This window comes from Cervus elaphus, chromosome 14 (assembly GCF_910594005.1).
Source record: "Cervus elaphus chromosome 14, mCerEla1.1, whole genome shotgun sequence".
In the NCBI taxonomy this organism is placed as follows: domain Eukaryota; kingdom Metazoa; phylum Chordata; class Mammalia; order Artiodactyla; family Cervidae; genus Cervus; species Cervus elaphus.
The window spans coordinates 78,008,682-78,034,933 of NC_057828.1; the positions used below are offsets into that span (position 1 = coordinate 78,008,682).

At 42.0% G+C, this 26,252-nt stretch overlaps 1 protein-coding gene across 2 annotated transcripts in view; it reads left to right on the forward strand.

The window, feature by feature from the left end:
* Window positions 1–15,272, forward strand: part of NEK7 (NIMA related kinase 7) — a 137,805-nt gene extending 122,533 nt beyond the window's left edge. For both annotated transcript variants that reach the window (XM_043922770.1, XM_043922771.1), the window contains one exon: window positions 12,369–15,272. In XM_043922770.1, coding sequence (XP_043778705.1) covers window positions 12,369–12,479 — 111 coding nt within the window. In that variant the 3' untranslated portion in view covers window positions 12,480–15,272. The remainder of the gene's footprint in view (window positions 1–12,368) is intronic.
* The last annotated feature ends 10,980 nt before the right edge of the window (window positions 15,273–26,252 follow it).

Sequence of the window (26,252 nt, forward strand, 5' to 3'; positions counted from 1 at the left end):
GTGTTCAGGTGCTTAGAATAAACTCTTACAAGACAGCGCTGGTAATTTTAGAAGCATTACCTTTATTTGATGTTAATGCTATTATTATGTTAGTCATTTTTAATTACTATTTTGGGTGTGGAATATAAATACGGCATTTCACAAAACCGGCTCTAGCACTCTCGGCCTACAAACGCGGGAGGGTGTGAACAGTCGTGCAGAATGATGGCGAGGGTGTCAGGGGCCGCTCTTTGTTGTGTCATTCACGCTGTCTCCTCTCTTCCACGAAGCGCATGAATATTTCACGTATCTGCATCCTCATCCGCTATTCCTCTTGACTAATTTTCAGACCGTCTGCATTTGCATTTCACATGGTAGCTGATGAGGAGATGCCCGCGCAGCAGCGGAGCCTCAGCAGGCGGTTACCATGGCGACCTCCAGCCGGATTTTAATGATGATGCCACTGGTGGTTTGTTGAAGTCGGCCTGCCTGCAGGGCTACTTCACTGCAGCTAAGTGTGAAGTTGGATTCGCGGGTTCTCAGCCGAGGGGCACATATCAAAGTCTGGCCCAGACAGAAGAAGGTCTCACAGTTGGGAAAGGAAAAGAGATTCCACTTTTTACTTCTCTCCATATAGTTTACCAGTCTTGAAACGAGGTATGAAGCAAAACGCGTTATATGATGTACTTACCAAAAGAAGCTAGTATGGTCCCTCACATTGGTAAATCCTGCTGCTGCACAGCAATAAAACAGAAAGCTGTAGTAGGTTGGTAAACAGGGAACCTAATTCTTATGGAAGAAATGAGCTACAAAAAATACAGACTAATGATCTTACTTTAATCTGTTCCGTTAGGTAGAGAAGTTCCCAGAACAAGAGCTTTGAAGTGCAGATGTGCTGATAAATATTTTCTCTCCATAAGCAGGAATTCAGTTTGTTTGGAAGATAATTGTTCAGAGTTTATGGTAGCAAAAAACCTGAACAGATACCATACTGCCATACTTCAACCGTATCTTCAATACTGCTTTATATAGTATGCCTTTTAGATCTTTTAGAAGTCTAATTTTTTTTTTTTAGTATGGCAAAAATTTAGGAAACAGAAAAGTGAAATATAAAGGTTTTAAACAGTAAACTTTTAATTAAAAGATCACTCCATCAGATGGCAACAGACTCTGTATCTGTTTGAAAATTGAAACTTTTAAGCAAAATTAATTTCCCACCAGATACCTGTTTGAAAGCTTACCAGTTTGATTTAGCTACTGCTAAATTTTTAAGGCTCCTGCCCAAAGAGGAGACACACAGGGAACATTTTTGTTCATGAGAATAAAAGCTGTGCCTCCAACCAGCCTCGACTGGTAGGCGTCCTGAGGAGCTCTACGAGGTCTATTTCCAGATACGGGTGTTCTGTGGGGAAGAGCTCAGAGCTTAAGAGCTTGGGATTTTTCATTTCTTATAATCTAAGACATAGATTCACTTAAGCATTAGAAACCAAAACTGAGAAGTATTGCTAGTATTCTTTGGAAAAATAAAGTTGTCTGTCAGATCTTTCCTGTTGAACTGTGCTGCTGTAATGATGTACAAATGATTAGGGTTCTCGATTGAAACATCTCAGCTACACATGACTGATATTTAGAATGTGTATTTTAGAGTTCCCTAAAATAATAGCTTTATGACTTTTGGTGATCAGTGTTCTTTTCTAGTAGTGGTCTCATCCATGTATGATAGGGAATTACTGTACTTAACAATAGAAGTATTGTTGGTTGAAAAGATGGATATTTTCCCTGAATTCTGTCTTAGTTTTAATGAAATTTAGTATTGTTGGTAATTTGGGAAGATCCCCTGGAGAAGGAAATGGCAATCCACTCCAGTATTCTTGCCTGGAGAATCCCATGGACAGAGGAGCCTGGTGGGTTAGTCCGTCCACGGGGTCTCAGAGTCAGGCACGACTTAGCGACTAAACAGCAGCTATTAAAATTGTTGGTGATGAAGAAATTAACATCAGTGCAGCAAACAGTTTTTGAATATTCACTGTGTCCAGGGAGTCCTGATTCCCCTGGCCTCTCCTAGTCTGATCCGGGTTGAGCTGCCCAGCTGTTCTGGTCACAGCACCCTCTCTTCGTTCCTGAACTCCAGCATGCAGGTTCTCCCAGAAGGCCCAGGAATTCCCATCCTTCTGTGGGCGCTGTCTCCTCTTGTTGACATGCCCTGCCCTCTGTGCCCTATCAGGTGGACTCATTCTCTTTAGAACAAAGCCTGGCCATTGTCTCCCCCTTAAAGTCATCCTGCTCCCTTTCTCCACTTCTCAGGCCCTCTTCCCTTGGCAATCACACTGCTTTATAATTCCTTTTTTTTTTTTTTTCTCCTTTGAGGTATAGTTGATTTACAGTATTATGTAAGTTTCAGGTGTACAACATAGTAAGTCACAATTTTTAAAGGGTATTTGTCTTTTCCTGACTTATTCACATAGCATAATACCCTCCAAGTTTATCTATCTTGTTGCAAATGGCAAACTTTCTTCTTTACGGCTGAGTCGTATTCCATCGCATATGTGTATCTGGTCTTCATTGCTCGGTGGCTCCACCTCCAGACCTGTCTAGCTCCTGTGCCTGGACAGTAGTGACTGCTTTTCATCTGTGTGTCTCTAGGGCCCAGCACACTAAAAAGGTTCAGTGATTGATCAGTCAACGGAGAAAGTGAGTTAAAGGAATAAATGAGAAAAAGAATGAATGAACCAATTAATGTCAGTGGAATGAGTGAGCAAATGTTCCTACAGAACCCTAGGTAGTAAGGAAGAAATTACTCAAAAGACAGATCAGGGGTGTGATGTTTCTTTTATTGATACTACCTGCAAGTGATTTTTTTCAATCTTGTAAACAAGCTATATCATATCTAGAATGTCCATGTCCATTCACTAGGAAATAAGACAGATTTTTTTTCCCCTTCAATGTTTAGTTTCTCTGGGAGACACTGGAGTAATCATCAGAATTATGCATTTTTCACACTTGTTTACTAAATTATCTCAGGAAAATCTAAGATTAAAAAAATAGTAAATAGTTATATTGAAAGTCATTGAGAAAGTGCACACTGTGGTTCTCTATTGAGCTGGTTCTTTTTAATCGATATCTGAAAATCTGAGCATTAATACCATGCAAAACATATATTTGTCTTTGCTTTTTTTTTAATTAAAAAATCTTAGCTAGCCTAAATAGAAAAGACACAGGAAAAGTTGGAGAGAATTGTGCCTCAGAGGTTTGGAAGGAAGTTCTGAAAAGCTGAGTCAAGAGTTTGCTGATGAAAGTTAAAAATGGAAGTGAGTAGAGAGAATAAGAGTGATCTTGGTCTGAGAATATAGAGTAGGGAGAATCTGAAGATTTGAAAACAGTACGAGTGAAAAAGAAATTTAAGCACCTATTAAAACATGGTGAGATGGTTAAATCTTTTTAATGAAGTGGATGGTGTCATTATAACAGTGCCTCCTGACCTGAACTGTTAGGCAAATGCTTATCTGTTTACTAGTAACTTTAAATCTATTAAAGTAAATGACAAAGATCTTTGCAGGATACGGTATTTGTGGTTATCTTATAGTTGTATTTTTGAAAGCTTGCTAATTTAGTAGCTCTTACTACTCTTATTTATAGGTTTGTGTGTGTGTGTATATATATATATATATATATATATATATATAATTTTGGGATTAGAATTATTAGACCAGTAATCATTTTTCACATTATTTAATGCCTCTCTTGTTGTACATTAAGTTTGTTTGTTTTGTGGCTTTATATCTCCAGCCCACAGACAGAAAAATAACTGTTTCTATTAAAACTCAGTTAATGAGACTACTTCTCAAATAATGCGGTCAATCCTTTAAAATACCAACTTAAAAGGTCTAGTAGAGAATGGATGGAGTCTCATAAATGTTCACCTCCAAAATCATCTTTTTTTTCTTTCTTTTTTATTGCTTCTTCCATTATGTTTTCTTCCTTCTTAGACACAGTCCCTTTCTCTTCTTTTTTTTTTTTTTCCGCTTTAAGTTAGAGAAATGAAAGGCAGGAGAGGAGGGTTTTCCCCCTGGAACAGCTCAGCAGTACACACTGGACATGTCTTCCCTACCACTTCACTCAGAAGAGTAAGAATTTCCAGCATCATTTTTATGATTCCTTTTAAAAAAAAATGCAGCAGCATTGTGATTGACGCAGTGTGTATCAGGTGTACGGCAGGGTGATTCAGTTATATGCATGTATATTTTTCAGATGCTTTTCCATTATAACCTGTTACAAGATACTATGCGTAGTTCCCTGTGCTATACGTAAATCCTTGTTGCTTACCTGCTTTATGTACAATAGTTTATATTTGTTAATCCCAAACTCCTAACTGACCCCTCCTCCCCTTCCTTTGCCCTTTGACACCTGGAAGTTGTTTTTTGAGGACCCTGCGTCCTGTTTTGCATAGTGGTTGCCCCGATGTACATCCGCGCCCACAGTGCAGGAGGGTTGCTTTCTCTCCGCACTCTCTCCAGCATTTCTTATCTGTGGACTTTTTGATGATGGCCATTCTAACCAGTGTAAAGTGATACCGCATCATGGAATTTTTCATTATTCTTGAGATTAGATAAATATTGATTTTTTCCCCCAGAGTATTTACAGTATAAGGATTAAACAGCTTGCTCTGCTTTATTATATATGAGTAACAAAATAATAATATATTTTGAGTTGAACTAAACTGACTTCAGATAGTTATAGGTTATTGCAGAGTATAAATATATTTACATGGCTTTAAGTAAAATTGGAATACTGAGGGTTTTTTTTCAGCTTGTGAAATCACCATTTTCTTTCACCCACATAAGAACTTTGTTGCTAGAGAAAGTAGGTTTGCGGCATTATTCCCGTTTCACACGTGAGCAGAAAGGGACCCGACAGTATCAGAAGGAACCCTAGACTACAGGGCGCCCTCCCAGCATCCGCTGCTTGTGCCAGGGCAAAGCAAGCGGCGAGGGGGGCTCTCAGGGGTCACGTGTGGGCCCGCCCCCGGCTCCTGGGCGCCTCTGTGGTCCCTGGTCCTGCCCTCGCCCCCAGCCGCCACCAGCCAGCCCCGCCGCCGCCTCCCCCGGGCTCTGCTTCCCTGGGGCCCACAGTTCGCTCAGAACACCCTTCCGCCTGGTTGTGGCTCGGCCACGTCACACTGAAGGGAAAAAGGGAGGGAATTTTTCAGAAGGGCGGGAATGATTTTTACATATTGGAATATGTGGAAACGACTACGTGTTTCAAATAAGGTATCAGAAGTATTGATCCATAGCTGTGCTGAATAAAAAACAAAATTGTTTTACAGTGTGTTGTAATTTTACTTAGGCTTTATTTCCCAAATGGTTACCCTTAAGGAAAGTACTGAATGAAAGCTTTAAAAACCATAACTGGTTTTCAAGGAATTCATTTTCCGCTGTGCTGGGTCTTCGTTGCCGTGCAGGCTGTTCTCTAGTTGCGGTGGAGGCGCTTCTCCTCGCTGCGGCCTCTGCTGCGGAGCGCGGGGCGCCGGGCGGGAGCTGTGGGGCACCCGCCTAGCTGCTCCGCGGCACGTGGGATCTTCCCGGGCTGGGGGTCAAACCCAGGTCTCCTGCACTGGCAGGCGGATTCTTTACCACTGAACCACCAGGGAAGCCCCATAACTGGTGTAAACTGGCATTACAAGTAATTTCTCTTTATATGTAAAATTCAGAATACGCTTAAAGAGGCTTTTTAAGAAAGTTGCCTCATTAACAAAAAACATGACTTTTTTTTTTTTTTTAGCTCGGAAAAGAGCTACTTTACGTAAATTTAAAAAAGTGTCAGGTACAGATTGTTTTTGTATACTTTGAAATTCAAATCTTTTTATTCATTTGATCAGTCTAAATCATTCTATAAGAATATTTAAATGAGACTATATGGCCCAAATAATATTTGGAAGTACATCTGTTTTCACAAATATTTCTCTAGTTCTTATAATTATGTAATCCATGCTAAGTGATATGAGAATATTTTACTTTATTTCTTAAAAAAGTTTTGGCTACGCCAGATCTTAGTTGTGGCATACAGGGTCGAGTTCCCTGACCAGGGATCAAACCTGGGCCTCCTGCCTGGGGCGTGAGGAGTCACTGGACCACCAGGGAAGTCCCAAGAATATTTTACTTTAAAATGTAGGAGGATATCTAATAATATTAAATATAATCTATAACCATGCCACTATTTACTGAAGTTAATATTACGTTAGACACTATTAGGAACATTTGATTTTCCTTCCTGAAAACGGTTTTAGGAAGTTTGATACTCCCATCATTTATAATATCAGTTGACCACCTTCCTTCACTCAAAGTTGCCATGTAAGAGCACATCTTTAAACTTTGAATGTTCATTTTTGTTTAAAAAATATATATAAGCAGGTCCTTTGTTCACTTATGCTTCTGAAGCGACACTGGGGACTCTCTCCTCTAAGATGAATCCAAAGCGGTGCCCTACATTTCACACATCCTCTGGGATCCTGTGAAACCATTAACTTTCTCTAAGACGCTTCTGTAAGGTTTCAGAAGACACTGAGTGATCTTCAGTTGCGGACTGAAGCCATCGCGTCACCATGTAAGGATTGTGTGTGGGAGGGCTTTCTCCCCTCCCGCCGCCCCCCAAGTCAGTCACTGGTGACACTCTGGCCTCCGCATCGAATCCGCCTCCTTGTTTCGTATAAACCTCTAAAGCTTCGACAGCCAGTGTGTGTTGATGCATTAGACCCGCTTCGGGGTGCTGCAGTGTGTCCTTGGCTGGATGGAAACGGGGTGTGTCCGGGAGCGGATGCATCGTAATTGGCCTCAGAGGGACGGGGGCGGGGTCAGAGAGCAGCTCTGCCCGGAGCCGGGCCTGCCTTCCTGTCGAGGTCGTGTCCCCACCCAGGGCCAGGCGGCACACGGCGCGCGCTGTCGTCACCTGGACGCGGCTGAGCGCGATGCTTCATCACCCGACAGTGGGGACCGTCAACACTCTCCTTTTAATATGCCTAGTACCAACCTATATGCTTTGGTATTTCTTTAGAAATATATCGATCAGACTGTATTAGCATTTTCTGTTTTATTGAAAATATTCATTTATTTCCATATGACTTATGACTTCATAATCCTTTAGAAATGTCAGGGAATTCATTTTATTTTTACTCTATATGACTTTTCTCATTTAAATGTTTGTGTTGCTTTTTAAATTTCCCTTAAACATCTGAATAAAAGCTTTTTCTTCTGATTTTGTAAAGACCCCTACAAATTCAGACCTTTATTTTTTACCTTATTTTTAGCTTGTTCTATAAAAATTTAAAAACAACACGAAGTACTTGTTTTTATAAATGTGTAAAGTAATGCAAATTCAACAGTTTTCTTGAGATAATGTAAACTATGAAATGTCTTTACTTACATGAAATGTTTTACTTATTCCTGTTTATTTTTATTAATCTAATATCCACAGATTTGAGAATTGCTTCTACAAAGTAATAAATGGGAAGCTAATTCCTTCCATTCAAACACAAAATTTCTTTGAGCAAGTGATTGCTTGACAATATTATGAGAAATTAAAGCCTGACATGTAGGAATATATATAAAATTTTTAAAAGTGATTATATGAACAGATGTCTTCATTAGCCATACTTAATAATGTAGTACTTAGAAGTATTTCAAAAGGTTGGATAGTCGTTCAGAATTTTTAAAGTAATTTCTTGCAGCGGTTTGCAGGAAGAGAAAGTTTTTTTTTTTAAATATAAGACTAACACTGAGAGCGCTCACTAAGATGATTATTCCTTTTTGATTATGTAATGTCTGATAGAAAACTTAGAGGCTTTTTTTTTTTTTTAATGCATCATGTTACTGTGTAAATTCCTAACCTGGTATTAAAAAAAATGGCTCCATGTGAAAACTCAAGTACATTTTCTCTGGAGGTAGTCTGTCACTTTAATGAATGAGGTCACTCTAGTCAGAGTCTGAATCTGAATAGTTTTGTATCATGTAAGGCTCTTGTCTTGATGTTGGGCAGAGCCCTAGAGAAGATTTTTTGGTCTGTTTTTAGATCGGAGCTGGCTGTGAACTGTGAGGGTGACCCATTCACTTTAGGAACCAGATGAACCAGCATCAGAGCTGGCATCTTTTGAGAATCAGACCACCTGTTGTCGTTGTTGCTCAGTCTCTCATTCCCGTCTGACTCTTTGCAACCCCTTGGACTGCAGTACGCCAGGCCTCCTGGTCCTTCACCATCTCCCAGAGCTTGCTCAAGCTCATGTCCATTGAGTTGGTGATGCCATTCCACCTGCCTGCCTTTGCCTGTCAGAAGGTCACCTCGCTTTGTGCACAGGTGGCCGTGCGGGGACCTGCAGACCAGGTCAGGGTTTCCCTGGGGCAGGAGAGCAGTAATTTTAAAAGCCAGGTGTCTGAAGCCGGGACACTTCAGTTCTGATCCAGGCGGGGCCCCTTACCGCCTTTGTGACCTTGGGATGTCGCCTCCTGCATGCCACCCTGCAGAGAGCTTCTGAGCTGGATCCAGTTGTGAGAAAGGGCAGAACTAGATCAGCAACAGCTTTCAGGAAATGGTCCTCTCTCTGCTCTGGCACCAGAAGCAGCTTCAAAGCCCCAGAGTTACCTCGTGGCACATAGAGATGCCTTTTATCTGAACATGTTCAGGAGATGGGGTTCCAGTTGTCCCCTGGAAACTTAGAAATAACTGCCAATTCCTAGGACCACCTCCATCTCGGCAGTGTGGCCTCCAGACTGTCCACCAGCTGCAGAAAGTGCGCCCAGAGTACTGAGTGAGTCAGCCTGTCACGTTTAGCTATTTAACAATTAAAGGCTGGAGGCTGTCAAGCAAAGGGAAGTTTTTTCTCATCCTCTAATTAATGACTGTTAACCCCAACTGCTATCTCTTAATGTCATTCCTATATTCTGCTGTGTGGGCGACTGTTTTATCCTTGTCTCCATCATGTTAGAAGCACACGTGACTCTACCATGTCGCAGAGGTACTGTCCTTTCGTATACACTAAAAGAAGGGTGAGAGGTGACCTTACTTCCAAGAACTTAAAATTGTTACTTGGTGTGACAAGAGACTATGCATGGGTCCATGTGAATTTTGCATTTTTTTTAAATCAAATTATTAGTTAAAGGCATAAAACTTGGTCCGTGGCCATTTGAAATATAAAAGTAGTAAGTTATTTGTTGTGGGATTTTTTTCCCCCATTTCCTTTGCCAAAAGACTATTGAAACTGGCTTTCCCCCACTCTGGGTTAATACATCTACTGAAATGTATCTTTAGAACAACCAATAGTTATCAAATATCAGAGAAACGTCCCTCAAACTAAGAATCCGGGCCTGGGTAAATCTCCCATAACATGCTTACAGTCCACCTTTTTTCAGAAAGGACTTGAGCTGACTTACAATAGAAGACACAGGTTAGAGTTTATTAACACAGAAACAGAAGTCAAGTTCAGAACCAAGGAGAGAAGGGCATATAAACACACCTTCCCTCCCGACCAGCAGAGCGGCTGCGGCAGGTCTGCCTGGTTTCGAAGGAAACAGAAATAGACCATGTTTTTAAGGAGGGAAGTGTACCTTCTCTGTCCCTCAGAGAAGATGGAGTTTTCTCCTGCTGAATTATGATGGGACTATCACCTGTAAGGGTCTGTGAGTAATATACCCAGCATTGGTGTATCCCAAGTTACTAGGATGAATGGGCTTCCCTGGGGCTCAGCAGTTAAGAAGCTGCCTGCCAGTGCAAGAGACGCAGGTTCGATTCCTGGGTCAGGAAGATCCCCTGGAGGAGGAAATGGCAACCCGCTCCAGTATTCTTGCCTGGGAAATCCCATGGACAGAGGAGCCTGGCGGGCTGCAGTCCATGGGGGTCACAGAGTCAGACACAACTGAGTTGACTAAACAACAGCATGAGGATGAACTATATTTCTTACTGAGTCTTTCCTAAATTCCCATGCTCTTAGCATGTTTGACAGGAGCCATGTATCATACCTCTCAATACTCTTCGGATTCACATTTTTGAATATTCAAACCTTTGAATATTCACTCCACTGTTGTGTATTCCTTGACAAGGACCTGCGTTGATAGGTTCTGTTCTGCTGATTTAAACGGCAAGTCAGGCCGACACCTTTGATCGAAGCTGAAGTGTCTTACCACTCTGCTCACCCGCTGGCAGTCAGACCAGCCGCCAAGTACCTGCATGAAGTCCCTGAGATGTTAGTGTCTCTCCTCTGAATGACCACTTCTTATCCCCCACTAACCACCATTTTCTCTCAGAACCCAGAAACTCATCTCTTAAGTGGAACTCAGATACACCTTAACCCAGTGACATCCCTTTCTAGTGATCATGATTTGAAATTAAACGGTGAGCATCTGTAATCTTGGCTGCTTTCTTCTCGTGGCAGAAGTGGTGAGGGCCAAGCATCCGCTACAGTCGATTGGAGAGTAAACACTATTTCGAATTATTAGGAAAAGTAAGGTGTCTTGACCAGCCTGAAGGGTGTAGCACTTTTATTCAGTCAAAAAATGGCTATTGCATCTGCTTGGATCTTGGTTAAGTGGAATGAATGTGGGTACCACAGTTATCCTTTCTGCTCCTTTTATCGTTTTTATCTCTAAACAAAATTTCTGACCACTAGGTAACCTGTTGGAAAGCATTGTCTTTTTATATATAAGTATCAGTATAAATATTTTCCCTCCAGTCTTCTACTTTGTGTATAACTGAATGTATTTGTTTTTATTTTAATGGGTAAAATGCCAACAACCTCTTTCTGATTCAGATCCCTATACCCCAAAGGCTTGTGTACGGCCATACCCCTTCAGGATGTTGAATGCTGTCCCCTGCGCCACTGCAGAGAACAGACCATGAAATCCTCGGCCCCTGCCAGTAGGTCTGCCATTAGGTCTTTGAACTGCCAGATGTGAAGCTGACTCCTGAAGCTTCATTCTGATAGAATCACATCACCTGAGGGTTAGCACTGGAAGAATCCTTACAGGTCATCATCTCCTCCAGCCCTTGTCCTGAATCAGTGAAGAAACAAACCTCTCCAGACAGTGCCTTGAGCCAGTGGGCTTCCACGGGCTCCTCCCTTTCTGTCCCCTGGGGGCCTCCTTACACACACCTTCTTTCCAGACTTTTCTCACTGGCCATGGGCTTCTCTGCTGTTAACACACTCAGCCCACAGATTTTAGCCTTAGTTTCTTTTTCCTCCAGATGAAAAAATCTTCTTGGTGGAAGTTGAAAACTCTGTAATTTGATAAGTTAACTTATCAAATAGTAATTATTTGATAATTTAACTGTGCCACTATGGTGAGAAAGAGTAATGCAAGTTTTCAGAGTTCTGAGTAGTTTATTAAAGACATACTTAAATGCAGGACTTCCCCGGTGGCTCAGACGGTAAGGAATCCGCCTGCAGTGCAGGAGACCTGTGTTCGATCCCTGGGTTGGGAAGGTCCCCTGCCGAAGGGGGACGGCAACCCACTCCAGTATTCTTGCCTGGAGAATCCCCATGGACAGAGGAGCCTGGAGGGCTACAGTCCACGGGGTCATAAAGATTTGGACAGGACTGAGTGACTAAGCACAGCACAGCACTTAAACGCTAAGGAGTCTGGTCCTTCCTCTCGATTTGGCTTGTCCTGTGAAAGACCAGATTGTGAAGACATGTGGTTCCATAAATCACAGCAATTAGAATTAAGAATGAAGTGCCCTATTCTTCACTCATTGGCTCTAGGGTCAGATGGAAGGATATTTTCTTAATTTATCAAAATATATTTTTTTCTGTGATGTACATAAGTAAACCTCAGTCCTCTCATCTATAACATGAGGACATAAGTGCAACTTCATACAGTTGAGAATTAGAGCACTATTTGTTACTTACTTTGCTTATAATTTGTTATTCTTAGTTTGAAGGAGTGCTTTTACTATAATAAAAAAACATTTCTTTGTGTAAATTCAGATATACAATAAGCTGCTTATTAAAATTTAAACTTACAATGAAGGTTGTTGCAGTAAATTCTAGATCAAACAATGTGTAGAGATCTAATGTGTAGAGTCATTAATAACTGGGAGACTTGGGAGTTTAAAACTTCCTATCTCCCGTGACTGCCGCCCTCTGATCAGACTTCTCTGAAAGAGAATCAGGTCACAGAAAGCCACTCTATTGTGGAGCACACTCTTCGCTTGACCTGGACACTCACGAGTGAGTATGCTTCTTGGAGCTTTCAGCTAACTAAAGCCACTGACAGCGGTCACACATATTTCCAGCCAAATATTTAGCAGCACACGTACATTCCTGGTGAACCCAGAGCTGTGCGAAGCGTGTTCCCACTCCTCACCGCCCGGGGTGGGTCCTGAAGCAGGTTGTGTTTTCTTGTCCGCAGCTGCGACAGCTGGTGAACATGTGCATCAACCCAGACCCGGAGAAGCGGCCGGACATCACCTACGTGTACGACGTGGCCAAGCGGATGCACGCCTGCACCGCCAGCGCCTGAGCGCGGCCGGCGGAGCGCGCAGCCGACGTGCACTCCAGTGTTCTTGAGCAAAGCGCACCTCCCCCTCCTGGGTGTTAAGAGTCCTACTTCAGAGCTAACGTGCTTTGAATCCTTAACCAGTTTTCATGTAAGCTTCATTTTGTACCAATTTAAGTCACCTTCTTGCAAGCCCCAATGACTTTGGAATAGTCAGATTGCATGTTAGGAGAGCAGGCAACACAGTGGTTCTTAATGCCTAAGAATTTTTAGAATGATTTCAAGTTTTGTGCTCACCAGTCGTGTTCAGATAGACTCTCAGTGCCAAACACCGGTGACTTGGCTTGGCCCCATCGGGACAGACACACAAGCCCGAGGACGGTATCTGAGCACGTGACTTGTGTGCTTTCTGGTCATGTGTGGACATCTGAGATGAACACAGTTGTGAACTTTTGTGACTCTTATTTTCAGAAGTTTGAAGTATGTGTTTTAGTTCTTAGCATTGTAGCTTTCAAATAGAATTCTTAAAGCTGAATATACACATGAACTATATTTTCATTCATGAACTATTTGAGAAATTTAAAATCCTTAGCTTATACATTCAAAATGCAACTATTAAATGTGAAAAGATTTGGGGACAAAATGTGAGTCAGACACTGAAGAGTTTTTTGCTTTATTTTAGTATCTTTGATATTCTCCTTGCATTAAAATGGTATAAATGAATCCATTTAAAAAGTGGTTAAGGATTGTTTGGCTGGTGTGATAGTAATTTTCAAAGTTGCACATGGCCCAAGGCTCTTTTGTGTGTTCTTGCTGTTGTTTGTACATTTGAAGACTATTATTTGAATAATCCTGCAGTACTATATTTCAGTTCCTTTATGAATTTAAATGCTCTACTCATGATCGTGCACTATAGTATATAAGCATATGTTTTTATTCATAGATTTTATTGAAATTCTGATTGGTCCCCTTATAAAAGTTTTTTTATATTCTTCAAGTTACTTTCCTATTTATATTGTACATGAGTTTTATCCACTAATGTTTCAGATGTTCTAACAACATTATAGCCTTAAAAGAATATTTGGTATGCCAACACTTCTCCTGGAAGGAAAACATTTTTAACTTTTTAAAAATTTGGGCTGCCCCGTGTGTTCGCGCCTTGTCTTGTTAGAAAGGAAGAGGGGTGTGTGTTGTCCTGTTCCTATGAATGTTGATGCTGTTGCAGTTCATCTGACAAGGTTGCAATTTTAGAATATGTTTAACCAAGTGAACTAGCCACTCCTGCAGCCGGAAGTTTCATGAGCTAAACATTTCTGTTGAGAAGCTTCTCACCAAGTACTGTATTCATGCCCGAAGTCGCCCGAGGCAGTGTAGTTCCCGGGAGCGGGCAGAGTTCAGCACGTGCCGTCATGGAGACGTTTGCCCCGGACGCTGCAACACGGCCACGTGGCCACCACCAGCTAAGGACCCCGTGCCACCACGGACTCTGCCCAGTAACCCTGCCAACGGGACCCCTCATGCTCAGAGAGCGCCTGCCCTCATCCCATAGAACTGCTGGTTTTGTTTTTTCCATAGAAGTATTTTTCTTAAAGTCATTTGAATACTTTCATTTGTAAACGTTTAAAATGTACAAAGCAAAGTGTCTACTCCTTGTTTTTCTAAATTTAATCAGCTATGGTGTCAGTTGTGAATTAGGGTGATTTATCCCAGGCCAGGCAGGGGAGAGCTGGTGGCTCTGCATCCCGGACTGCAGGGACACCTGGGCCCCCGGCACCCCCACACGCGTCTCCAGAGTAGAACTGTGTCTGTTGACCTTAGTGTTGTGTTCATTTTAATGTAATATGACTCATGGAGATGAGATGTCCTCTATTTGAAACAAATATGCTCGTTTTTCTTGCAATCTTTAAAAATACATCCATCTAAAAGCCATTAGCTGGACCCCCTCACAGGACTTCTAAGCAGATTTAAACTTTTAAGTGAACCTATCTGCTAGAAGGAAATTGGGAAGATTTTAATGATCAGGGGAATCCATTATTGTTTTCTACATGTGGAAACTTTCTGTCTTGGATATTTTATCTTTTTTTTTTTAATCTCAGTGTTCATATTTTTCTGGAAGAAACCACTGTGCACAAAACAAATTTTAATTCTGAATGGGATCATTTCAAAGAATTATGAAGATGATTAGAAGTTTTAATTTTTTATGATCACCTATAAAATGTTCTCTTTGTATTTCTGTTTATAAGTAAATTTTGTATTGATTAAATAAAACATGTGATTTGATATGAGGAACAGTAAAATGAAAGGTACATCTGATTTCTAACCCTTATTTAGACTTTGGTACCAGTTCCCCAGGGCACAAGGTGGGATGACCTTGGTTCATGTGCCAAGGCCTAGGAATGGTGAGCTAAGGGTATCCCTGTATACATTAAGTGCTCAGCAGCAGGCCCTGATTGTGAGTTCAGTGAGATATGACAGCCCCTTCATGACTGCTTACCGCCCTACATAGTATCCATTACAAAACACCATTCTGGTATCCGTATACACTTCAGGTGTTGCTGTTAACATTTGCATATTTATTTTAACCAAATGTTACTCATATTAAATGTTTTTTCTTTAAAATGAATGTATTATGTTTATATCCCACCAATGAATAATTATCTTATGCCTCATATTTCAATAGTACTGTAATATGGACTTTCGTGAAATACTTTTATTTTGTTATGCTTCAAATACACATATTAAAGACTCTGTTGTTAGCTTTGAAAATTGTATAATATCCTAATATAAATAAAAATATAAAATTAAAAATAACCATAATAAGTTTTTCATGTATCTGTGATTTCCGCGCCCCCCCCCCCCCCAACTAAATTCTACCACTGTTTATTTCATTCAACAGTTAACCTACAGAAACAGTTCTTAACTCATTTCCATGAATTATTTCTTTATCCTTTTGGAGATGGCTAAATATTGAAACAGTCAGGGGGTGACCATGGAGGGCTGACAGACCCTAAGAGGGAAGTCTTTAAATATGCATTAAACTAAGGCATGACTTCACAGGTCCCTCTTCTCTTTGATACATCATTTGCTGTCTTTGAATAAGAAAAATTTCTTAAAACTATAAAGTGTCTAAACTCAGGCAACAGATTCTATTCCTGTCACTGTAATATACCCCTACTGATACTACAGATGGTTTGAATGTTCTTTTCACATAATAAGTGACAGTTGCTGCCATGCCTGGAGACTCTGAGACTGAAGGATCTTAATGGGATAGCGTCTGCTGGGCTGGTGGCAGAGTGATCCTCACATGTCAGAATCACATTCCAAACGGGTGAAGAAGAGCTTGGTTTATAACCTAGGACCCTGGGTGAGGAACCTGCAGTCCCACTGTGTGTGTATGCCTGATCATAAGTCACCGGAAATTTTAGGTTCAAGACAGTGTGGGACTAGTTGAGGTTTTCGGAGAAGGCAATGGCAACCTATTCCAGTACTCTTGCCTGGAAAATCCCACAGCCGGAGGAGCCTGGTGGGCTGCAGTCCATGGGGTTGCGGGATAGTCGGACACGACTGAGCGACTTCACTTTCACTTTTCACTTTCAAGCCTTGGAGCAGGAAATGGCAGGCAACCCACTCCAGTGTTGTTGCCTGGAGAATCCCAGGGAAGGGGGAGCCTGGTGGGCTGCTGTCTCTGGGGTCGCACAGAGTCGGACACGACTGAAGCGACTTAGCAGCAGCAGTTGAGGTTTTATCTCAAAGTATGTTTGTTAACTAGAAAAGCCAATACCAGCCATAGATGTTTAAATGTGGCATTAGTTGGTATAGCTATCTTTACCAAACTGATGCAGTAACTTTCAAGTCAAAATGATGACATAGGGACACAGATTACCTTCACAAAACCTAATCAGAAAATGCCCACGGGGCAGACTTCCCTGGTGGTCAAGTGACTAGGCATCTGCCTGCCGAAGCAGGGAACCCAGGTTCTTTACGTGGGCCGGGAAGACTCCCACCCCTCAGGACAGCTAAGCCCATGCGCCGCCACTAGCAAACCCGGGCGCTGCAACTGCTGAAGTCCGTGCGCCCAGAGCCGGTGCCCCACAAGAGAGGCACCACGGAGACGCTCACGGGCAAGCCCATCGCCGCAACGCGAGAGAGCCCGCAACGCGGCAGGGACCCAGCACGCCAAAAACGAATAAACACAGTTACGTAAGGAAAAGTGCACAGGTGGGCTTTCAGCCCGCTGTGGGCCAGCGGTTAAGACTCCGTGTCCCGGTGCAGGGAGCCCAGGGCCGATCCCCGGTCAGAGTCCGATCCAACATGACTCAGCTGAAGACCCCACACACGTGGCGACAAAGATCCGGCGCCGTGAGACTTTCAAAAATATCCGCGGAGTTGTTGCATTATCTGTTTCTAATTACATGTGAATTCCTGGCACAATTAATGGTGAATTAAACTCCTGAGATTATTTTTCAGAGAAAGATGTAAACATCTGTGAAGTTTATTTTTAATTGACAGGTTTATCTGAGCTTCTTTTCGGTCTTCTTACACACCCATTTCACTCTTCACCTGAGTCTCTAAATCTACTTTTAATCCTTAAGAGAAAAATAAAAAAGGAACGTGAAAGTTCACATTTGTAACCAGGGGTTTTTAAGTAAATTATTTTCACTGCGAGTTATTACAATGTCTAGAAAGTAATTTCTTTTTTATTCTTTCCAGAAGCATAACCCTGTTCATACATTATTTCTCTAATCCTCACTTTCCCAAGTATAAAGTAGGGATATAAATTCCTAGTTCTACAAGAGAGTTAAATTGCAGTGCATTTAATGAGAGGCTGAGCGCAGTGCCTGGTACCAAGTGATTCCTGCTAAAAGGAGCTGTTGTTATGCCATATACATCTTTTCTGGCTCCAGTCTTCATCTACTTTTGCCAATTCGCTCTCTCCTAGGCCTGTGAGACTGGTTGTTCAAGGGTCTCAAGTTCTCTCTCACCTTTGGGCCAGTGCAACTTAAAAGCTCTTCCCTCTTACCAGAAAGACACCCCATAATCACCCATGGTAGTCACTCAGTCGTGTCTGGTGTCTGACTCTGCGAACCCACAGACTGTAGCCCACCAGGCTCCTCTGTCCATGGGATTCTCCAGACAAGAATACTGGAGTGGGGTGGCATTCCCTTCTTCAGGGAATCTTTGTGACCCAGGGATCAAACGCGAGTCTCCTGCATTATAGGCGGATTCTTTACCATCTGAGCCCCCGGGAAGCCCAAACTTCCTGTTTCCACATGGAGATGCTCATGTGGCATTCTACACTTTCCTTTGGTGCTGACCCCACTGCAGCCAAATGGTTGTTTGTGTGACTCTTGGTTTACTTGCAGTCTCCTGCTGGACGCTGAGCTCCAGGGGGACAGATATTACGGTGTTGTTCAGTGTGGTGGTGTGCCCCCAGGAGAGCCCCCCTGCCATGGTGTATAGTGAAGTGAAAGTCGCTCAGTCCTGTCTGACTCTTTGCAACCCATGGACTTGTATAGTCCATGGAATTCTCCAGGCCAGAATACTGGAGTGGGTAGCCTTTCCCTTCTCCAGGGGACCTTCCCAACCCAGGGATTGAACCCCGGTTTCCCGCATTGCAGGCGGATTCTTTACCGTCCGAGCCACCAGAGTAAGCCCAAGAATACTGGGGTGGGTAGCCCACCCCTTCTCCAGGGGATCTTCCTGACCCAGGAATCAAACCAGGGTCTCCTGCATTGTAGGTGGATTCTTTACCAGCTGAGGTACCAGGGAAGCCCTATGAATTAATAGTCCATGGCAAAAGAGATCAGTCAGTAAATGTGAAAAATGATGACATCAGGTGCCGAAGAAGATGCAGAAAATGCACCCTTCTGCTTGTTGTTGGCAGTGTGAATTGTGATTGTTCTTAAAAAGTAATCTGGATAGATGGCAGAGTAGAAGGACCTTGAGCTCTCCTCCTCAGACAAGCATTCCAAGATCACACCTAACTGCTGAACAAACATGGATTAAAAAGATTGGAACCTACCAAAAAAGATATTCTATAACCAAAGACATAAAGAAGGAACCACAAGCCATCCCACTGACTTGACTGCAGGGGCTTCACAGGACAGAGGAAACAGGCTCCACTCAAAGGGGGTCCTGGGACCCAGGGCAAAGCAGTGACGTCATAGGCGTCTGTTCCAGACACACCTGCTGGTATCAGAGGGTCTCCTAGGGAGGCAGGGGGAAGCTGTTCTCTCCCTGGGGTCCCCAAAGCTGGGCGGACATATAAGGGAGGGTTTATCCACTCAAACTCATACTGGAGGCAGACATGTTGCCTGAGTCCAGAGCAACAAGATCTGGTCCCACCCAGCAGCCAGGGGCCAGGCTCTGAAACAGCCTCACCCACAGGGAGCAGACACCAGAAACAAGAAACCTTGTTGAGTTTGGGGATGCAGATGCAAACTCTGGAACAGAGTGGAAGGGAGAAGGTCCAGCTGTAAGGCACAGGGAAATGTATTCAATGCTCTGTGATCAACCATAATGGAAAAGAAAATGAGAAGAATGGATAGACAAGCAGATGTGTAACTGAATCACTTTGCTGCACAGCAGAAGTAACACAACATTGTAAATGAGCTACACATCAATTAAATCAATAAAAAGTAAAACCCTAGAGACAAATGAAAACAAAAACACAATGACCCAAAACCTATGGGATGCAGCAAAAGCTGTTCTAAGAAGCTTCTCAGTGATACAAGCTAAGGAAAAAATCTCAAACAACATAACCTTAAACCTAGTGTAACTAGAGAAAAATTTACAAACAAAACCCAAAGTTAGTAAAAGGAAAGAAATCATAATGATCAGAACAGAAATAAATAGAGTCTTAAAACAACAAAGAAAAGATCAATGAAACTAAAACCAGGTTCTTTGAAAAGATAAACAATATTTGTAATCCTTGGCCAGACTTACAGGGAAAAAAGGGAGAGGGCCCAAATCAAATGTTAAAATTAAAACACACACACACACACACAATTGACACCATGAAAATACAAAGGAGCCTAAGAGACCACTATGAGCAACTGTTTGCCAATAAACTGGACAATCTAGAGAAAACTAATGAATTTTTACAAAGGTACAATCTCCTAAAACTGAACTAGGAAGAACTGGAATATATGAACTGGCCAACTACAATTTCTGAAATTGAATCAGTAATTTAAAAAGTTTCAACAAACAAAAATCCAAGACTAGATGGCTTCACGGGGGATTTCTACCATACATTTAGAGAAGAGCTAACACCTATCCTCCTGCAAATCTTTCAAAAAATTGCAGAGGAAGGAGCACTTCCATTCTGTGAGGCCACCAGTACCCTGATACCAAAACCCAAAAAGGATCACATACAAAGAAGAAAATTACAGACCCATATCACTGATGAATACAGATCTCAAAATCATTAACCCAATATTAGCAACAGACTCCAACAACACATTAGAAGGATCATACACCATGATCAAGTTATATTTATTAAGTAGGATTTATCTCAGGGATGCAAGGACTTTTCAATATGCACAAATCAGTGTGATATACACAATAACAAACTGAAGAATAAAAACCATATGATCCTCTCAATAGATGAAAGCTTTTGACAAAATTCAACACCTATTTATAATGAAACCTTTTTCACTCTCCTCTTTCACCCTCATCAAGAGGTTGTTAAACTCGACATTGGCTTAAAATTCAACATTCAAAAAATGAAGATCATGGCATCTAGTCCCATCACTTCATGGTAAATAGATGGGGAAAAAAGTGGAAACAGTGACATATTTTACTTTATTGGACCCCTAAGTCACTGCAGATGGTGACTGCAGCCATGAAGTTAAAAAATGCTTGCTCCTTGAAAGAAAAGCTGTGACAAACCTAGACAACATATTAAAATGCAGAGACATCACTATGCCAACAAAGGCCATATAGTCAAAGCTATGGTTTTTTCATTAGTCATATGTGGATGTGAGAGTTGGACCATAAGGAAGGCTCAGCACCAAAGAACTGATGCTTTCAAATTGTGGTGATAGAGAAGACTCTTGAGAGTCCCTACAGGAAATTATTCCTGAATGTCCATTGGAAGGATTGATGCTGAAGCTGAAGCTCCAATACTCTGGCCACCTGATTGGAGAGCTGACTCATTAGAAAAGACCCAGATGATGGGGAAGATGAGGGCCGGAGGAGAAGGGGACGACAGAGGATGAGATGGTTGGATGGGTCACTGACTCAATGGACATGAGTTTGAGCGAACTCCAGGAGATGGTGATGGACAGGGAAGCCTGGCATGTTGTAGTCCATGGGGTCACAAAGCGTCAGACACAACTTAGGGACAGAAAAACAACATAATAAAAACTCCCAGAAACATATGAAAAACCTATCACTACCCTGATACTAATGGTGAAAAGCTGAAAGCATATCCTCTAGGGTCAGGAATGACACAAGGATGTCAACTCTTGTCATGTTTATTTAACATAGTCCTAGCAATGGAAATCAGAGGAAAAAAAAACCCAAAATGAAGTGAAATTGGAAAAAGGAGTAAAACTGTCCAGGTTTGCAGAGGATGTGATCCTATACATAAAAGTCCTGAGGCTGCTACCAGAAAACTGCAAGAGCTCATCAATGAATCCGGTCAATTTGCAGGATACAAAACCAACACACAGAAATCTTGCACTTTTGTACACAAAGAATGCAAGATGAAAAAGAGAAATTAAAGAAACAATCCTATTTACCATCACAACTAAAAGAAAAAAAGCCAGATACAAGTCCACAGTTACCATCATACTCTGGTGAAAAGCTGAAAGGATTTTCTCTGGGATGCTGAACCACAGGGTCATGAATGTGCCCTTCTCACCCGTTTATATAACGTAGGTTTGGAAGTCCTCGCCACTGCAACAGAAGAGAAAAAAATCCACATTGGAAAGGAAGAAGCAAAACTGTCATTGCTTGCAGGTGACATATTATGATGCACTGAATGTCTAAAAAAGTGAACAATAAAGTGTTAGAATTCATCTATAAATTCAGTAAAGGCTTCCCTGGTGCCTCAGGGTAAAGAAGCCGTCTGCCAACACAGGAGATGTGGGTTTGATGCTTGGGTCAGAAGATCCCCTGGAGAAGGAAATGACTACCCACTCCAGTATTTTTACCTGGAAAATCTCATGGACAGAGGCGCCTGGCGGGCTACAGTCCATGGGATCGCAAAGAGTCAGACACGAGTCAGTGACTAAACAACAATGTGAATTCAGTAAACTTGCAGGACACAAAATTACTACTGAGAAATCTGCTGCATTTCCATACAATAATAATGAAAGAGCCGAAGGAGAAACTCAAGAAATGATCCCATTTACCATCGCATCAAATAGAAGAAAATATTTTAGGAATAAACCTACTTGAGGCAGAAGTCCTCTACTCTGAAAACTACAAGATGCTGAGGAAAGAAATCAAAGCCTGCGCACAGATGGAAAGAATGACTTGTTCTTGGAGGTAAAGAATCCACGTTAAAAAATCAACGTTGTTGAAATGTCCACAGTACTCGGAGCACGCTACGGATTCAATGCAATCCCTATCAAATGACCAGTGGCATTTTTCACAGAACTAGAATACAAAAAATTTAAATTTGTATGGAAACATAAAAGACTGAATAACAAAAACAATCTTGGGAAAGAAGAATGGAGCTGGAGAAATCACACTCCCTGTCTTCAGACTAGACTACCAGCATATAGTATTCAAAACCACGATGGTGTGATCACTCACCTAGAGCCAGACAGCCTGGAGTGTGAAGTCAAGTGGGCCTTAGGAAGCATCACTATGAACAAAGCTAGAGGAAGTGATGGAATTCCAGCTGAACTACTGCAAATCCTAAAAGATGATGCTGTTAAAGTGCTGGATTCAATATGCCGGCAAATTTAGAAAACTCAGCAGTGGCCACAGGACTGGAAAAGATCAGCTTTCATTCCAATCCCAAAGAAGGGCAGTGCCAAAGAATGTTCAAACTACTGCACAACTGTGCTCATTTCACTTGGTAGAAAGGCAGTGCTCAAAATCCTTCAAGCCAGGCTTCAACAGTATGTGAACGGAGAACTTCCAGATGTTCAAGCTGGTTTTAGAAAAGGCAGAGGAACCAGAGATCAAATTTCCAACACCCACTGGATCACAGGAAAAGCAGGGAAATTCCAGAAAAACTTCTGCATCGTTGACTACATGAAACCCTTTGTGTGGATCACAACAAACTGTGGAATATTCTTAAAGAGATGGGAATACCAGACCACTTTACCTACCTCCTGAGAAACCTATATTTAGGCCAAGGAGCAACAATTAGAACTGGATGTGGAACCCTGGACTGGTTCAAAATTGGGAAAGGAGTATGTCAATACTCTACTGCTTATTTAACTTATATGCAGAGTGCATCATGAGAAATGCTGGGCTAGATAAAGCACAAGCTGGAATCAAGATTGCCGGGAGAAATATCAATAACCTCAGATATGCAGATGACACCACCCTAATGGCAGAAAGTGAAGAGGAACTAAAGAGCCTCTTGATGAAGGTGAAAGAGGCGAGTGAAAGAAAGTGAAAGTCACTGAGTCGTGTCCGACTCTTCACGACCTCATGGAATAGTCCATGGAATTCTCCAGGCCAGAATACTGGAGTGGGTAGCCATTGGCTCCTCCAGGGGATCTTCCCAACCCAGGGATCAAATCTAGGTCTGCCACATTGCAGGCAGAGAGCTGCAGTGAGCTCAGCTCTTCACCAGCTGAGCCACCAGGGAAGCATCTAGAGAAGAGACTGGTGCTTGGCAGGGAGAGGAGAAGGAGCAGAGAGTTAGATTGGGAGTTTGGGGTTGGCAGATTCAAACTGTTAACACACAATGTGGATTAAAAAACAAGGTCCTGGAGAAAAGGGCACCCTCCTCCACTCTTGCTGGAAATGTAAATTGGTACAGCTACTATGAAATGTTAGTTGCTCAGTCATAGCCCCCCAGGTTCCTCTGTCCATGGAATTCTCCAAGCAAGAATGCTGGAGTGGGTTGCCAGTCCCTTCTCCAGGGGATCTTCCTGACCCAGGGATCGTACCTGTGTCTCCCACACTGTGGGCAGATTCTTCACCATCTGAGCCACCAGGGAAGCCCTAGCATATGATTTATCTAGTGTGTAATTCAGCAATTCCACTTCCAGGTCTATATCCAGAGAAATACATGGTTTGAAATGATACATGCACCCCAATGTTCATTGCAGAACTCAACAGCCAGGACATGGAAGCAATCTAAATGTCCATCAATAGAGAAATGGATAAAAATAGGGTACATATATACAATGGAATATTACTCAGCCATAAAAAAGAACGGAGTGATGCCATCTGCAGTAGCATGGATAGACCTAGAGATTGTCATACTGAGTGAAATAATTCAGGCAGAGAAAAATATCATATGAGATTGCTTATTTGTGGAATCTAAAACAGTGATACAAATGAACTTATTTACAAAAGAGTATAGGCTCAAACAAAATGAAAAATGAACTTGTGGTTACCAGGGGCAATGAGTGGCAAAGAGGAATAGATGGGGAGCTTGGGACAGACAGGTACACACTGCTATATTTACAATAAAGAAGGACCTACTGTATCACACAGGGATCTCTGCTCAATACTTGGTAATAACCTAAATGGGAAAGAATTTGAAAAAAATAGATACATGTATATGTATAATTGAATCACTCTGCAGTATATCTGTACTAACACATTATTACTCAACTATACCTGCTTATTTAACTTATATGCAGAGTACATCATGAGAAAGCTGGGCCAGAGAAAGCACAAGCTGGAATCAAGACTGCCAGGAGAAATATCAATAACCTCAGATACAAAAAAAATAAAATAAAATAACCTCAGATATGCAGATGACACCACCCTTATGGCAGAAAGTGAAGAGGAAGTAAAAAGCCTTTTGATGAAAATGAAAGAGGAGAATGAAAAAGCTCAACATTCAGAAGACTAAGATTATGGCATCTGGTCCCATCACTTCATGGGAAATAGATGGGGAAACAGTGGAACAGTGTCAGATTTTATTTTTTGGGGAACTAAAATCACTGTAGATGGTGACTGCAGCCATGAAATTAAAAGACGAAATTAATTAACTTTCCTCCTTGGAAGGAAAGTTATGACCAACCTAGATAGCATATTAAAAAGCAGAGACATTACTTTGCCAACAAAGGTCCATCTAGTCAAGGCTATGGTTTTTCCAGTGGTCATGTATGGATGTGAGAGTTGGACTGTGAAGAAAGCTGAGCACCAAAGAATTGATGCTTTTGACCTATGGTGTTGGAGAAGACTCTTGAGAGTCCCCTGGACTGCAAGGAGATCCAACCAGTCCATCCTAAAGGTGGTCAGTCCTGGGTATTCATTGGAAGGACTGATGCTGAGGCTGAAACTCCAATCCTTTGGCCACCTGATGGGAAGAGTTGACTCATTGGAAAAGACCCTGATGCTGGGAGCGATTGGGGGCAGGAGGAGAAGGGGCCGACAGAGGATGAGATGGCTGGATGGCATCACTGACTCGATGCACATGAGTTTGGGTAAACTCCGGGAGTTGGTGATGGACAGGAAGGCCTGGCGTGCTGCAATTCATGGGGTTGCAAAGAGTCGGACATGACTGAGCGACTGAACTGAACTGATACTCAAAAATAAAAGATCTTAAAATTTAAATTAAAAATTAATTTTTAGAGAGGAACAAGGTCTTATTGTATGCCAGATGGAACTATATTCAATATTCTGTAATTAACCATAATAAAAAAAATAAAAATGAATGCATAGATAATAAGATCCTAATGTTCAGAGCTGAAATAAATCGAGCCCTTAAAAAACACACAAAGAATATATGAGTGAAACTGAAAGCTCATTCTTTGGAAAGATGAAAATTGATAAACCTTAGCCAGACTCATCACAAAACAAAAAGGGAGGGGCCCCAAATCAATAAAGGTAGAAACATAAAGGAAGCACTTAACAGCCGACATCACGGAAATTCAAAGGACCCCACGAGAATACTACTAGCAATTCCTTGCCAATAAAATGGACAGTCTAGGGGACACGGACAGATTTTCACAAAGGCACAACCTCCCAAGACTGAATCAGGAAGAACTAGAAAATATGAGCTGACCAATTGCTATTCCGGAAACTGAATCGGGAATTTAAAGGTGCCCCGCGAACACAAGTCCAGGACCAGATGACCTCACAGGGGAATTCTACCAAATATTTAGAGAAGAGTTAATGCCTATCCTTCTGCAACTTTTCCCAAAAAACTGCAGAGGATGGAACACTTCTGAACTCGTTCTATGAGGCCACCATCACTCTGGTACCAAAAATCAGACAAAGAGACCACACACGAAAAACAAAATTTTAGGCCCATATCACTGGTGAACACAGATGCCAAAACCCTCAACACAACACTAGCAAACCAAATCAACAATGCATTATAAGGATTATACACCACGATCAAGTAGGCTTTATTCCAGGGATGCAAGGATTTTTCAATATCGGTAAATCAGTGTAATACCCCATATTAACCAACTGAATAAAAACCACATGATCCTTTCAATAGAGGTAGGAAAAGCTTTAGATACAATTTGACATCCATGTATGAGAAAAAAAAAAAAAATGTCTCCAGAAAGTGCTGGGACTTCCCTGTTGGTCCAGTGGTCGAGGGGTTTCCCAGGTAGTGCTATTGGTAAAGAACCCGCCTGACAATGCAGAAGATGCAAGAGACATGGGTTCGACCCCTGGGTTGGAAAGATTCCCCTG